This window comes from Poecilia formosa, unplaced genomic scaffold, assembly GCF_000485575.1.
Source record: "Poecilia formosa unplaced genomic scaffold, Poecilia_formosa-5.1.2 Scaffold182, whole genome shotgun sequence".
Taxonomy (NCBI): Eukaryota; Metazoa; Chordata; class Actinopteri; order Cyprinodontiformes; family Poeciliidae; genus Poecilia; species Poecilia formosa.
The window spans coordinates 1264612-1278745 of record NW_006800121.1 but is presented as its reverse complement, the minus strand read 5'-3'; the positions used below and the strand labels follow the sequence as shown (position 1 = coordinate 1278745).

General features: G+C 41.3%; 1 protein-coding gene across 2 annotated transcripts in view; it reads left to right on the top strand.

The window, feature by feature from the left end:
- The first annotated feature begins 697 nt into the window (after nt 1–697).
- Nucleotides 698–14134, top strand: part of prkcbb (protein kinase C, beta b) — a 93237-nt gene continuing 79800 nt past the window's right edge. Inside the window, exons 1-2 of one of the 2 annotated variants that reach the window (XM_007565755.2) lie at nt 698–1170; nt 3004–3035. In XM_007565755.2, coding sequence (XP_007565817.1) covers nt 992–1170; nt 3004–3035 — 211 coding nt within the window. In that variant the 5' untranslated portion in view covers nt 698–991. The remainder of the gene's footprint in view (nt 1171–3003; nt 3036–14134) is intronic. The other variant, XM_007565756.2, reaches the window with a different exon arrangement.

Below are 14134 nucleotides of genomic sequence, written 5' to 3'. Positions count from 1 at the left end.
AATCAACACAGCTGCCAACAAACAAATGTGTCATGATGTGGTTTCATAAGATCATTTCTCCATTAAGGACAAATGGTTCGATTTGTAGGTATGAACATATTTTTGGCACATTTGGAAACCAATAAACTAATGGCTCAATGCAAATGAGTGAGACAATTTTCCTTCCTATTTATGCAGAAATGTTATGTTGGTCAATAACAAGAAAACCCAATAAACATATTGACGTTTGTGATTGTAGTGTGACAAAATATGAAAAAAGTGCAAGTCTGGGAATACTTCTGCAAAGCACTGTTTTGTAGGTAACGTTGTGAAATTGAATTAAAATGCTCAGAATCTTACCAATAAACATTTTGGAAGCACATCTACAGCTGTGCTAACTGAATTCAGCACCAGTCTCTTCAAAAGGTTTTGCAAACCTCAAATGTATTTAGATAATTTAAGACACAAACACCTGCATTTCAAATTCTGACATTAGTTGCTTAACTGTGTTGTTTACATGTGAAAGAATCTACCGCTGCTTCCTTTTTCAGAAAAACTGAGAAACAGCAGGCTTATTTCTAAGCTAGTGCTGGCTAATAAAATAACACGTATAAATGTTGTGGAGAAGAGCGTTAAATGCTTTTTACCTCTCTCTCTCTCTCTCGCGCTCTCTCTCTATCTCTCTTCCTCTCTCTGTTTCGCTCTCTCTGTTTCGCTCTATCCTTTCTGTCAGCGGCTGTCAGAAGAAAAGGAGGAAGAGGAGGAAGGGAAGCCAGTGCGGCGACAGCAGCTCACTCCGCTGACGGACAAGACAGCAACACCTCAACAAACAAGCAGCCACTTCTCTCAACTCCAACAACTATTTGTTGTTGTTGCTCTGCTTCAATAAGCGCTCTTTTTTCTTTATTTTTTTTTTCCACTCCCTTTCTCTCTTTTCTGCGCACCAACAACTTCGACGTGCCGAGCGGTTTAAATTGAGCAGCGCGGAGCAGGAGCCCCTGAACTCGGCAGAATGGCAGACTCGGCGGCCACCAACAGCGACGGGGAGGACGGACCCAAGCAGCCCATGAGGGGCTTCGCGCGCCAGGGTGCGCTCCGGCAGAAGAACGTGCACGAGGTGAAGGACCACAAATTCATCGCGCGCTTCTTCAAGCAGCCCACCTTCTGCAGCCACTGCACCGACTTCATCTGGTGAGGAGCGGGCGGGGGGTCGTTCGTGGTCTGTTTCAGTGGGGCTTTTTGAACAGTTGTTGCGCCACATCATGATGCTGCCGCCATCCTTTTTTGAAGTTATTTGATTTTATTTTTATTTGGGTTACCTTTCACAGAGACTGAAACATTTTCAGTTCAAGGAGAAGTGAAATACGGCCATGTTAACTTGCCCTTAAGAAATACAGAAAGTAGGTGGCTGCCGTCTTCTTAAAATAACCGACTACTTCAGCTTTCATCACACTTGTTGATGCTATAACTGTACACCAAGACAAAAAGGGAAGACCAAGAAATATGTGGGCTGTAGTGTTAAAAAAGAAAGAGTAGCTGCAGACCAACATTTGATGGAACTAAGTAGGTTGAAGAAGTGAGAGTGGATGAAAAATTTAGGTTTTTTTTTTTTTTTTTTTAGAACAAGCCTGGCTGGTGGAATAACCTGAGAGGAAATAATTGATAAGCACATACATGTTTAATTGTTTTTCTCCCTAATTTCTCAGTGATAAATGTTTAACATTTTTGCTATATGGCTCACCACCAAGGGAGACACAGTCAAGGAGGGGCGACAGAAATAGTTGAAACAGATGTCGCTTTTATTTACACCCCATCTTTCTGTTGCTTTTTTTTTTTTTTTTTGCATCTCCAGGAAGGGGGTAGCCCCCCCTCCCCCCTTATGTTTGGCACCCCTTTCAATTTACTGTATAGTACAGGTGGCTCTCAATGCTGATGCATCTGATTCCTAGCTGTTAGCCTAATGTCAAACAGATGAAAGCATGCAAGTCCTTAAACTGAATGATAAAGACGGGCCATTTATAAGCAGGTTGGGCTTCAGCAGGGCAGCCTTTCTTTTTTCTGGGTTGTGTGTGTGGGGCTTGGGGTGAGGGCCTAAAGAAGGGACTCGCCTGGGGGAGCTATTCATGCAAAAACTCCCACTGCTTGTCAGTAACCTGTGCAAACATGTCACCATCAACGCAGGCCACCTGGGTTTACTAGACAGCCGCACAGATCTGCACTCAGGTCGTTAAATTAATTTAGTGCTGGAGTTTGGCCTAATTTGTCCCGTTTATTATTATCTCTGCACCAGTCCCAGAATGGCTGTTAGTTCAGACCTGTGACAAGCTTTTTAATTTGTGAATGACTAAGTGATCTGACCTAGAAGATTATGTTTGGGACTTTAGATCCCACTGGCTGAAAAACGAGAGATCTATCTATCTATCTATCTATCTATCTATCTATCTATCTATCTATCTATCTATCTATCTATCTATCTATCTATCTATCTATCTATCTATCTATCTATCTATCTATCTATCTATCTATCTATCTAGGTCAAAAAGCAGTATGAAAAAGAACAATGTGCACACTGAGAGATGTCACACCTGTGGAGATTATCTATTTGTAGCTACACTATGAAAATGAGCTGGGCAGAGTGTGTGTGTGCGTGTGTATGTGCGCCACTTTGTGTGTAGACGTCTGTGTGTGTGTTTTCATGCATGCACCTGCAGCCATCCCAACACTGCCCATATACCTTTGGAGGAGGTGTGTCAGATCATTTTGCCTCGGTGCAGCTGGCGTTCTTCCCAGCTGAGTTGCAAAGTTTTGAGTTTGTCCACTTCACACACAGAACGGGTCTTGCCCTCCCCCCAAAAAAAAAAAAAAATCAGTATCTCTGACACACCTCTGCCGGTGTGTTTTTAATTTTCAATGGTTAACATTTTTCTCTATGCAAATATTGGACGTTATTGATCAATATATGTGTTTGCTTTGTCAGATTTTGTATTTGTGTAACTTTTTCTCTCTGTTGTTTTTGCTCCACAGGGGATTTGGGAAGCAAGGATTCCAGTGTCAAGGTAGGTTAATTGAAAGTGCACACATTCACACGCACTCTTCTCACATTTGCCAAGCTCTCTTGATTTGAAAAAGTCACAAATTCACTCAAAAGACGAAAATGCAACATGTCAAACATTGTTCTTTAAGTGCACTTGTAATTGGTTTGAAGAAACCGTTTCCTACGCTCAGTTCTAAACTTAAAACAGGCCACCCAACATCCCCGGTGTGCAATTAATTTTGACTGGCACAGAGAACAGCATCACAAAGCTCTTGGAATAGAATAAATGCCGGTGCAAAGGAGGAAATGACAATAACAATGATTATTAATTAATGCTTATGAATGTTTTGTTTGTCAAAACTAATGGGGGGGGAGGGGTGGAACGGCAGAGCGTGCTTGAAGCTTGAAACCTTCAAGTCGAAGCAAATAAATATTTGCACTGTTATTAACGATGACATAATCAGAGTGTCTGGCCCCCTTTGTTTCATGAAGTTGCGTCTGTGAAACGGCAAACATTTAGATTTAGACGACAAAAACAAAAGCTGAAGAAAATGTCGCTGGAAGCCTAAACAAATGTCCTGTCATCGGTTCATGCACGGTTCAGTGATGAGTGTCTGAGAAATTATGTAACATGAAGGCTAAACTACACTTGATGAATAGAGTTAAAGGTCAAAAGTTTGCTCATTTTGGAATTTTGCAAGTGTTTTACATACAGCATGCAAACATACCACCACAGCATTTCACTTGGATTTTCTGTGACAGACCAACACAAAGTAATGTAATCGAAAAGGGGGGGGGGGGAATTATACATATTTCAACATTTCTTACAAAAAATATAAGATCTGGAAAGTGTGGCATAGATCTGCTTCTGGCTCTTTTGACACATAATGCTGCGCATTAGCAGCAGGGATTTGTAAACAGGTGATGGGAAGCGACTGCAAAAGACTCTAGACTGAAGCAGAGGCTTAATTCATCCCAATGAGAATCTGTGTCAGGCTTCGAAACTGGTACTAAAAATACTCTCCATCCATTCTGACTGAGTTTGAGGTACTTTTACAGAGTAAAATGGCTAAAAAAAATTCCATCTCTAAGCGTGCAAAGCTTGCAGTGACATACCTTGAAGAATTGTATCTGTAATTGGAGTAATTTTTCTTCCAATTCAGCACTATGCACTGCTTCGTGTCGGCCTATCATATGGAATCACAGGCAGTGACATGATAGAATGTGAAAAGGTTTAAAGGGTATGAATATTTAACCCTGCATCGTTAATAATTTATCCGACCTGGCAAACAACATTAAAAAAAATAAAAACGTAGCAAGACCGTTTTAAAATTTGCTCACCGAGCTTCCGTGGACTCAAACCTTTAGAGTCAGACACACTTTTAGAGTCCCTGTTCCCCGGTCTTCCCTCAACAAATGATCTAATCAACCACAGGAACATGAGAAAAAAAATGTGGAGGAGCTTTTGGCCGTTTTATCTTTATTCAGTTTGCTTGAAGTGTGTTTTATTTTCTCCCTACTGTCTTTACAGCCAGTTGGATGTTCAAGGATTTTCTCGTTCCTTAGCAACAGCGAAGCATCCAGACACAGCCCTCTATAGGCTCTGGGATGTAGGAGGTGCTTTTCAACACAGCAGTGGGTTAGCTGGTAATTAGCACATGTGTACATACGACATGTAAGCTGTCAGTGGTGTGCTTTTAGGGAAGTCTCACTTGTTTGACTGAACTCGAGCTTTTGTCCAGTATGAGGAAAAGTGTGTGTTAGAGTAAACACTGGGCACCAGCAACAATCCAGCCGTCTTGTTTCATGGGAATGTGAGGATGAGTGTGATTTTGACTTGTTTCCCGCTTGGAACAGAGTATCACTCGGGGAATTTCTCTGCAAGGTCAAACAGATGCACAAGTAGATGCAAAAGGAATGAAGCAACACGGCAGTGTTTGGGTGTGCTTCACTTCTTCTCAGAGAGCCACACAGATAGTGTCTGTCTGTGTGTGTGTGAGATTGTAGCAAGATCTACCAACTGATATCTCACATTAGTTATGTACTTTAGTTCTATTTGTAGCCAAACATGTATGCACTTGCTTGTTTATTGTCCAGACGGCCCAAATAGTTTGTCCATCTGTTTGAATTTACAGTAGGTTCAGCAAAATGCTAATCAGCTACGTTAACTGCACATGGCATTGCTATTTTTTGCACAGTCAAGAGTGGCAAAAAAAAAAAAAAAGGAAGTTGGGCTTGCATTTGCATCGCTAATGTACGTCTACTTTTGCTTGTACTTTAAACAGAACAGGAGTAAAATCCATTGCTTCATTCAGTTTGGAAAGGCTTTTATTCTGAATGAAACGGGTCCCTAGTTCATGGTGTGCCAATGGAGCCTAAACATTGGTTTGTACCAGCTCTCAGAAAGCAGCAGAGACAACCAGCCGCCACATGTAACGCTGCATATAATTAACAACGATGTGGCCTGTTGAGTTTCCTTTTTACTTGCCTGATCTGATGTCGTTTAGATCTGTTGAAAGTCTGTGTGGTATGAAATGCTTTCCGTCATCAGACCTTTACTTAAAAAAAAAAGAAAAAAAAAGTGTATACGCTTGAAAAGATACGCATGCAGCTTTTGTGCCTTACTGGACATGATGTGAATTAAAAACCTTGTGTTTTCATTAGAGCAGCATGCATTTGTTGCAATGCACAGAAAAAGTTGTATTGCATATGAAAGTTGAAAAACAGTGACCTGTGAGAGAACATACTCATGTGCAGAGGTAGCATTCTGTTTTTAATCAGTCATCCAGCATCGAGCATCACTTTGTTCCCTCTTATTGTGCATTAGGGGCTTTGACTGGTGCCAATTTTAAAATACGCCCTGGAAGCATCTATTATCAAATCCAGTCGGATCAATTCATTGTCATTTTGGCATTTCTCTGGGAACCATGACGTATTGGTGCAACAAACCATGCAAAAATGATATGTGAAAATATGCATAATCTTAACAGAAGTTTGGTATTTCAACAGCTCGAGGCAAAAAGCAGAGTAGTCGTCTGGTGGTTCTGCTTTTGACGGCAGCAGTTTAAAAAGTTCATGGAGACGATGGGAAGAGCTTCTGTCTGCAGCAGCAGCAGCGCTGAACAAGACTGTGAAGGGATTGTAGAGGCTCTCCAATGAGCCTTCCAGCTCCAGTCACTAACCTCTGCAGGGCCCTGTTGTCCAACAAACTGCAGCACATGGAGGTGCAGAACGTCAGCCCGATTTTTCTTCCAATCCCTGTGGTTTAGTGTTGCCAGGATGCAAGTGTGTAGTGATGCTGTTTTCAGATTATTTAGAAAGTGCACAATTCTCGTTGTGTTCGTCGATCACCAAGGGGAAAACGACTTTGTGCATTATTGCCATGTTGTGGTAAAGATCATAACAGCTGGCTCAAAATCTACAACCAGTTTGTGTTAATTTGGCACAAACTGAAGTTAAGGTCAAAGTTTTCAATAAGAAGTGTGAAAGTCTGTTAAATAGGTGGAGGATCCATGTGAAAGTCTTGCAATGTGCAATCAAAATGACTTACAAAACAAACGCCGGCGGCGTGCCAGTGGATTAACAAGGTCCTCAGGCTTCCCATATTAGTAATCAGTGTTGCGTAAAGTAAACGTCCAAGTTAATCACAAGGGTCCTGCAGGGGCCCTCCTCAAGATGGCGTCCCAAAGAAATCACCAAAATGAGGTCCTGTTACTCCTTTACTGCTATGTTCAATATACGTGCAATCGAATGACTTTTGCAGGAAGAGGACGAACCATTTTAACAACAAAACTGCATAGTTATAAGTTGTTAAAATTTGATTGACCAAATGGATATAAGGATGCCTCTTATGGAGACTGACAAAAATTAAACAAACATGCCTGACTTAAATGATGGCAACAAATGTAGTAGTAGCCAAAACAAAAAAGTAAAGAAAGAAATCACACACTATTGAATATTTGCACAAGCTACCACACATAGCAACAAGTTATCCGAGCCTAACATGAACTGTTGTCACTGCAGCACAAATGGCCACACACAAAATCATCCATTACCACACCACTTCAACAAGTCAGCCAAACCACAAATGACCAACCAGATATGGAGATCCAGCAAATGGATCAACACAACAAATGGAAACGCATGCAAACACATTTTGCTAATACGAACTAGGGTTTGTACCCTAGTTCAGAGTGTTTAGTCGGCGTCCATCAGCTAATCAGCACACACAAAAAAAACCTTTTCCCACTGGCAACCAAAAGACTCTTGATTAAACAACAAGCCTCCAGCTGTTATGGCCTGGCTCACAGACCACAACCAAAAGGGAAGGGGTGCGAAACATTAATTTATTCTGCACAAACTGAGGTTAAAATCAAAGTTTCCAATATGAAGTGTGAACATTAGCAAATCAGCGGCGAATGGTGGTGTGCACGAGTGGAAAGTATTGTGATTTGCAATCCAAAAAAATCTGCAAAGCTGAAGCAGCTTTTAGCTCTCCGCTAGACAGAAATGCTGCCATGTTATTTCTACCTGCTAGTTTTCTTCCACATTGCAAGTAATGTTAAAGGTAGTATGCTTGGCTTGGACCTGACTTCATAAAGCACAGATATTGTGGCCTTTTAATAAATGTATTGTTTTATTATTTAGTATAACATTTGAACTCTACAGTGTTGGGGATACTCCGCAAAGTGACTGGTGAATGCTGCTATGACTTTTTTGCCGTCATCGTATTGTCTTCACCATTCTGCCTGTTTTCTCAGGCAAAATAGTCAAAGTTCATCCAAGAGGGCATAATGTGTTACTGTCACCCAGAGCTTCACTGCATGACACCTGCAGTCTAATAACCTACTAAAAACATGATGTATACACTAAAAACCAACATAAGACCTAATAAATGAGGACACCTCCAAGTTGATTCCCAATTTCAACACCTAGGATAATCAGGTGTTGAAACTGGTTGGACGGATTAGAACGCTGCTACTCAGCATATTGAAGAGTTCATGTCTTAGACGTTACGTTGTGCTTATGATGAGATGTGATTCGAGAGGCCACCTTAGATTAGACATGCAAAATAATTGCCAAAATGCCCACATGTGGCCGTCCACGCAAGTTCACTCTGAACGCAGGCTGCAAATAAATCCCACCATGAGTCAAGCCGAGTACGAGATGCTGTTTGTGGATAATGCTGGACAACATGTTTAAAAAAACTGATTTGATCTTTTAATTTCAAAGTGAGAGTCAGAAATGTGTATTTTCATGTTCAGTCTTCTGACTCCTCAGATTTGTCATTTTACACTTTTATATATATATATATATATATATATATATATGATAATGATAAAAACATAATAATTCTTGGGCAAGCACAGTTGTTTCTTTGTTTGGGTGTTCACAAGCTATAAAACCGGCTGATATTTGCACATGGTGCAAAGTTGTGTAAAATGTTGCGGGTACAAGCAGCTGACTCCTGCAGTGTTGTTGCTGTAAACAATAACCTGGAATGCCTGAATGGGATTCAGCTGTTTCATTTTCTAACCTCTTGAAATACTGTGGGTCTGACTAAACAGGGACTCTTTCATTTTATCATCTTAATTTCGGAGACTTTTTTTTATTTTTCCTTTCAGTTCTAGCACTTGTTGTGAGACGGTGTGTACATGCATGTGCTCCGTGTTTCTGCTAATGAGTGCCTATTTCTTTAATGGCTGCCTGTGCAAAGCTGCATGCACTCCATTTGCTTCCGTACGATTGCCTTTTGTGTCTCCGTGTCTACGCACATGCTCGGAAACGAGCGCGTTAATAATGAGTTGGGCTTTAGTTTTGAACACGGCTGTTAAGTGTCCTCCAGTCGCTCCTCGCAGAGTTAATGGACATGGCATCCCTTCGTGGAGCTGGAAAGAGACGAAATAAGCAGGCGGCGAGAGGCAGGGGAGCGTGAGACGTCACAAGTTGGAGACGATGAGGGGGAAAGGGGGAGAATTAGAGGAGCAAAAACAAATAGAAAAGATGCTTCAAAAGATTTTACAGGCAAGACGGGAGGCGGAGGCAGAAGCAGAGGAAGACTCGCTGACTAATTGGGGGAGGAAATCATTGAGCGCGCAGGGAGAGACAGAGGATGGGAATGTGAGTGGGAAGGTCGTAGAACGGGGAGGAGGCCTACGTGAAATTTTCTTGAAAATTAAAAGACGCTCGCGTCAAGTGCCGGAAGGAAACGGCTTTAAGAGCTGTGACACGATGTGAAGTGATTTACAAGCGGTAAACAATCTCTACACTATTTACACTGTGTGCTGCAGTCGCATCCAGGTTATAACTCCTAACTTTAATGCTTTTTTTTATTATTTTATTTTTAGGGTTTTATGTGACTCCCCATGATATTTGTGAAGCGAAATGAAAATGACACATAGTTTTATGATGATACGTACACTCATTGTTGTTCAGTTCATCTGAATTACATTAAGGCTGCTGGGATATCTTATTAGTACCCAGAATTCTTTGCCAAAAAAAAAAAAATTAAGCAAAAATAGTTCCCTTTGAATAAAGGAAATCTGTGAACATTTAAATTATCTTCACATACAGGTCTGGACTTTGACTGGGCCATTCTAACACGTTTGTGTAATTTGATCTGGCTGTAAGTTTATGATCATTGTCCTGTTTGGGGGTCAACCTGCGCCTCTGTTTCAAGGCTTTTCCTGCCTCTGTCACAGATTCTTCCTGTATCTTCAACTCTGACTAGCTTCTCTGTCCCTGTTGAATAAAAGCGTCCCCACAGCATGATGCTACTGCCACCGTGTTTCATTGTATTAAGCATGTTAAATTCCGTGTTCAGACTGAGCATCTTCTCTCGCTTACGCTGTGCCTCCTATATGGCATTCGGCACACTGTAAACAGGACTTCTCATGACTCTACAGTGTATTTCTTCTATAATCTCCTGATTTGTGGTGCACATGATGTTTGAATGTTGTTTTCTTGAACCATTGGGAATAACTGCATCATTGATTGCTATCTGTCGTTTTTTGCATAAGGAAATTAAGCTGGACTGGTAAATAACGGCGCATACATGTTACATGTCCTCTTCTTTGGAATACTAAATATAACCCATTTTTTAACATGCTGCATGTAAATCTCATCAGATATCTTTATTTACATGTGATGCTGCCGGCGGCTCGAGGGTAATCCACTGTAAATAAAACAAGGCAGATGGTTGAAACTGAGTGGGGGGGAAAAAAAAGATGTGCGAGAATGATACTCCAGCAGAGAGTTGGCTGGAGAGACTTTTTTTTTTTTGCTGGGCACAGAAGATAATGGATAGGGAAGATGAGGTAGAAAAGAGGGAAGATAAAATGGTGTAGGCGTGCATAAGAGGAGATTGCACCTAAAACAAGCCCATGGAGCTATTGCATGCGGCAGCTATTAGTGCTTTTCAGAACAGATAATACGAAGTTATAAAAAGCCCCATTTAGGAGGTTTGTTGAAGCTTACTTGAATGTTGCCTAACTGGGAGTCATCCGGCAGCTCTCTGGACTCCGAGGGCAGTTCTCCTGGACGTAAACAAAAGGCTTCTTTTTGCTTTTTCACGCTTCGGTACGGCTTCAAATGAGCTGGTGGAAATTTGCTAACATCGCACGTCTGATCGCTGCTCAGGTGCCTCTGCAACTCCAACCTGCGTGGGTGGGAGGCCGATGGATCCAAAACCCACCTCCCACACACACACACACACACACACACACACACGCAAATAAAAACGCGTACAGAAAACCAAAAGGAGTTTTCATGCATTAACATGCCCTGAGCACATATTGAGGTTTATCACTGAGGTCCTCAATCCAAAAGAAAAAGGTTAAAGCATTTGACTGCCATCCAGTTTTCTTTTTTGTTTTTCTGCTACTTTTATGTTCTTAGCATCTCTGATCTCTCCTTTCCGACTCCCTACCTTTCCTCTGCTCTGAACTCTTGCGCTACATTTGAGCCTTCCTTCCAAGCTCTGCATTTGTTTCCCGTCTCTCTCCTGCTTTCCTTTCATTTCCTTTTCTCTTCTCTCTCCTGCTTTTCCTCCAACCCCTCAATTCCGTCTCCACTTTTCTTTTTCCTCCCCGTTTACCCACAAGTGCCTGTGTGCTATTTGTGGACTTTGGTGCTTTTATAAATAGATTGTTTCACTGAGAGCACCAGCTGGATGGATGGATGGATGAATATATGGGAGAAAGAGGAGAAGGCCAGACTTGGTGTGTAGGTGTGATGGGAGAACAATATAAACAAGAAGAACAGTGGGAAGTATTTATTACGAAGCAAAATTTATGGATCATTTCAATGCCGACAGTCTCAGGGGAATGCTTGGTTTACGTAACACGTGGCGTAAGTCAGAGTTGAACCCTGAAAGGATATTTTTCTTGTTTGTTTTCCCTCTTTTGTTTTAGAATATATTTGTATTCATTGACGCACATGTTGAAAAATCTTTACACCGGTAAGCTATGTTAAAGGGACAGATTCAACATAGTTTTTTTCCTGCTACCTTTTCTGCTGCTTGTTCATGGAAACATAAAAATGAATCATTACTTTGGCCAATATTAAAAAACACGACATCTTCAAAACCAGAAGCATCCCCCCCCACGTAGATGTGACATTTTTTTCATTTGCCAAACACCGCTGGTGTCGGTCAGCACCCCTCTTGCCGTTTTCTACCTCACGGTTTTTCTCGTTGCGTTCCTGACTTTGTCAGCGACGAAAAGGTTGAGGCTATCGTAAAAATGTTTCACACCACCCCGTGCATCAATTTGTGCACACTGTGGTGTCAATTCTGCTGCTTCTCTGTTCCTCTTTTTGCCATCTTTGCTCAATGCGACTCTCGTAGGTTGAGAGTTTATCCTTAGAACGTGGCAGAAGCGCACATCATTCAGGAAACAAAATAGAAAGAAGAAAGAGTTGAAAATATATTTTTTAAATGTTTTTTTTTTTGACAATCCCATCATTTTGGAGTTCATCTGTCTTGATATCAGGAAGTAACCTCTCTACATGGTAGGGTTACTGAGCTCAATATAAATAAAACTTACCTAATAACATTGTGTAATTTGATGCTATGCTATCCATATAAAGACAATGGATAGATGGACAGTAATATACTGAGACCATCAGCAACCAGTGTTGTTCCTAATATTGGCAACTTGTCCAACATCCTGACTTATATTTGGAGAAATCACCCCAGTGAATCAACTGAGGAAAATCTGGTAGAAAAAGCTTCAACCTCTCCCATGCACAGTCTGTGTGGGAGCCGATATTTTAGTTGTCTGCCGTTAGATAACATATTACGAGGTGAAAAAACTTGTCAAATTTCTTGTTTGAAATTAAGCTGTTGTCCCAGGCAATTTGCCACTCAGATTATTGTTGCCATTCACCACAGAAAAGCTTGTCAGAACTTTAATCTTCATCCAGAAAGCTTGAATTTTGGTCTTTTTTTTCCATTAATATTGTGAAGAACTAATAAAAGGTTATGGGTTTGAGGTTATGGGATTAGTTTATCCAATCCCTGAATGCTGTTTTTAATGCTTTGTTCTGATGCTCTTTTTGCTTTGTTTTTATTAACTTTACTTTTTTTTTTTTCTAATTTCCTGATATATCTTTTGGTGAAACATACCCTTTGGTTCCTGTGTGTTGTTTTTCTTGCTGGTACCATTGCACTCAGATTTTGCTTCCAAATGCCAATCACATATTTCTAATTCATCACATTATATTTGTGTACGTTTTTCTTTTACTCTCTTCTTTTTCCTCTCTTGCGCTCGGTGAAGGCGGACTCTTTTTTTCCTCTGCTCCCTCCCTGCCCTTGCCTGCCCTGCTTGCTCTGTTTTTGTCCTGTCTTTTTCTATATTTTTGGAGCCTGTCTTTGCACATCATCCAAATCTACAAATTATGGATCTGGTCAAGCGATCTCTCAATGCAATTGATCAAATCTTCTCATGAGAAGTCTGGGCACAGGAGAGCCCTCTTGTCCTGCAGGGACACACCCGGTGGGATTCACCCTGGATTTATGCATGATAACAGGATTTCTGCTGTTGGGAGCTTGTGGATTCCTGGCTTATCGACAAATTTGTGACGGACTTGGCTGAGCTGGCAAACACTCAGACTGCTGGTGTGGACAGAGACGCAAGTTGGATGTGAGTCTTGCTGAGACTCGCAGCCCAGCTGAGGACTCAAAAACTCACCAACAGAATGGAATCGATTTTGGAGAAGTTGCTCGTTTCTAGTTGCTAGTTTCGGTTCAGTGGAACAACCAAACTGGTTTGGATAACTGGGAACTGAGATATATCGGAGAGACTTTAAGGAAGATTGAAATTTATAATCTACCCGACCTAAAACATTCCGTTTCTGAATTGGCTTTCCCTGCTTGGAAGCGCTGCATATTTCCAATCTCCTTGAAGATATGTAAACATAACGCTCCTTCCCATGCAGCTGTGGAGCTGAGCGCTCCCAAGGACATCATGCCTTGACAACACCTGTATCGGACTTCTGCCGGGAGGCTGAGCAACGTGGTTCCATGGCCCTTTACGTCTCCGCCTTCACTTATGTCTTTGTTTTGCCCTTTGTTTTTTTGTCTGAATGTTGCCATTTGCCCTAATGTGTCCTTTCCTGTTTTTATTTTATTTTGCTAAAAGCTGTGGAGCACTCACTTTTAAATCCTGTAAAGCACTTTGTATTGCCTTGTTGCTGAAAATGTGCTATATAAATACAATTACCTTTACCTCCTTTAGTACATTTAGCTTACCATCACTTGGATTGTCACAAATGAGGATGGATGGATGGATCGTCTATGTTTTCTTTACATATCGCCATGGCCTGGAGGGGATCTTTTGCAGACATTTTACTTCCAATATCCTGCACCTTGCAGAGCATACAGTCAATGCTCTGCATGAATGCTGTAAGTCTGTATACCAACACTCGTCAGTCCAGGTCTGACCAGATCCAAGCGGCTTTTCAAGCACTTTCTTTGCAGCGTTTTGTAAAGGTTCTGGTTATACAACAGCACTCTGCGGTCATTGGTCACTTACCGCTGCAGTCTTTACAGTGAGCCTCAGTCAACTTATTGACAGTGCCAAAAATATTGCAGCATTATAGTGCATTGATTTCTCCATCATT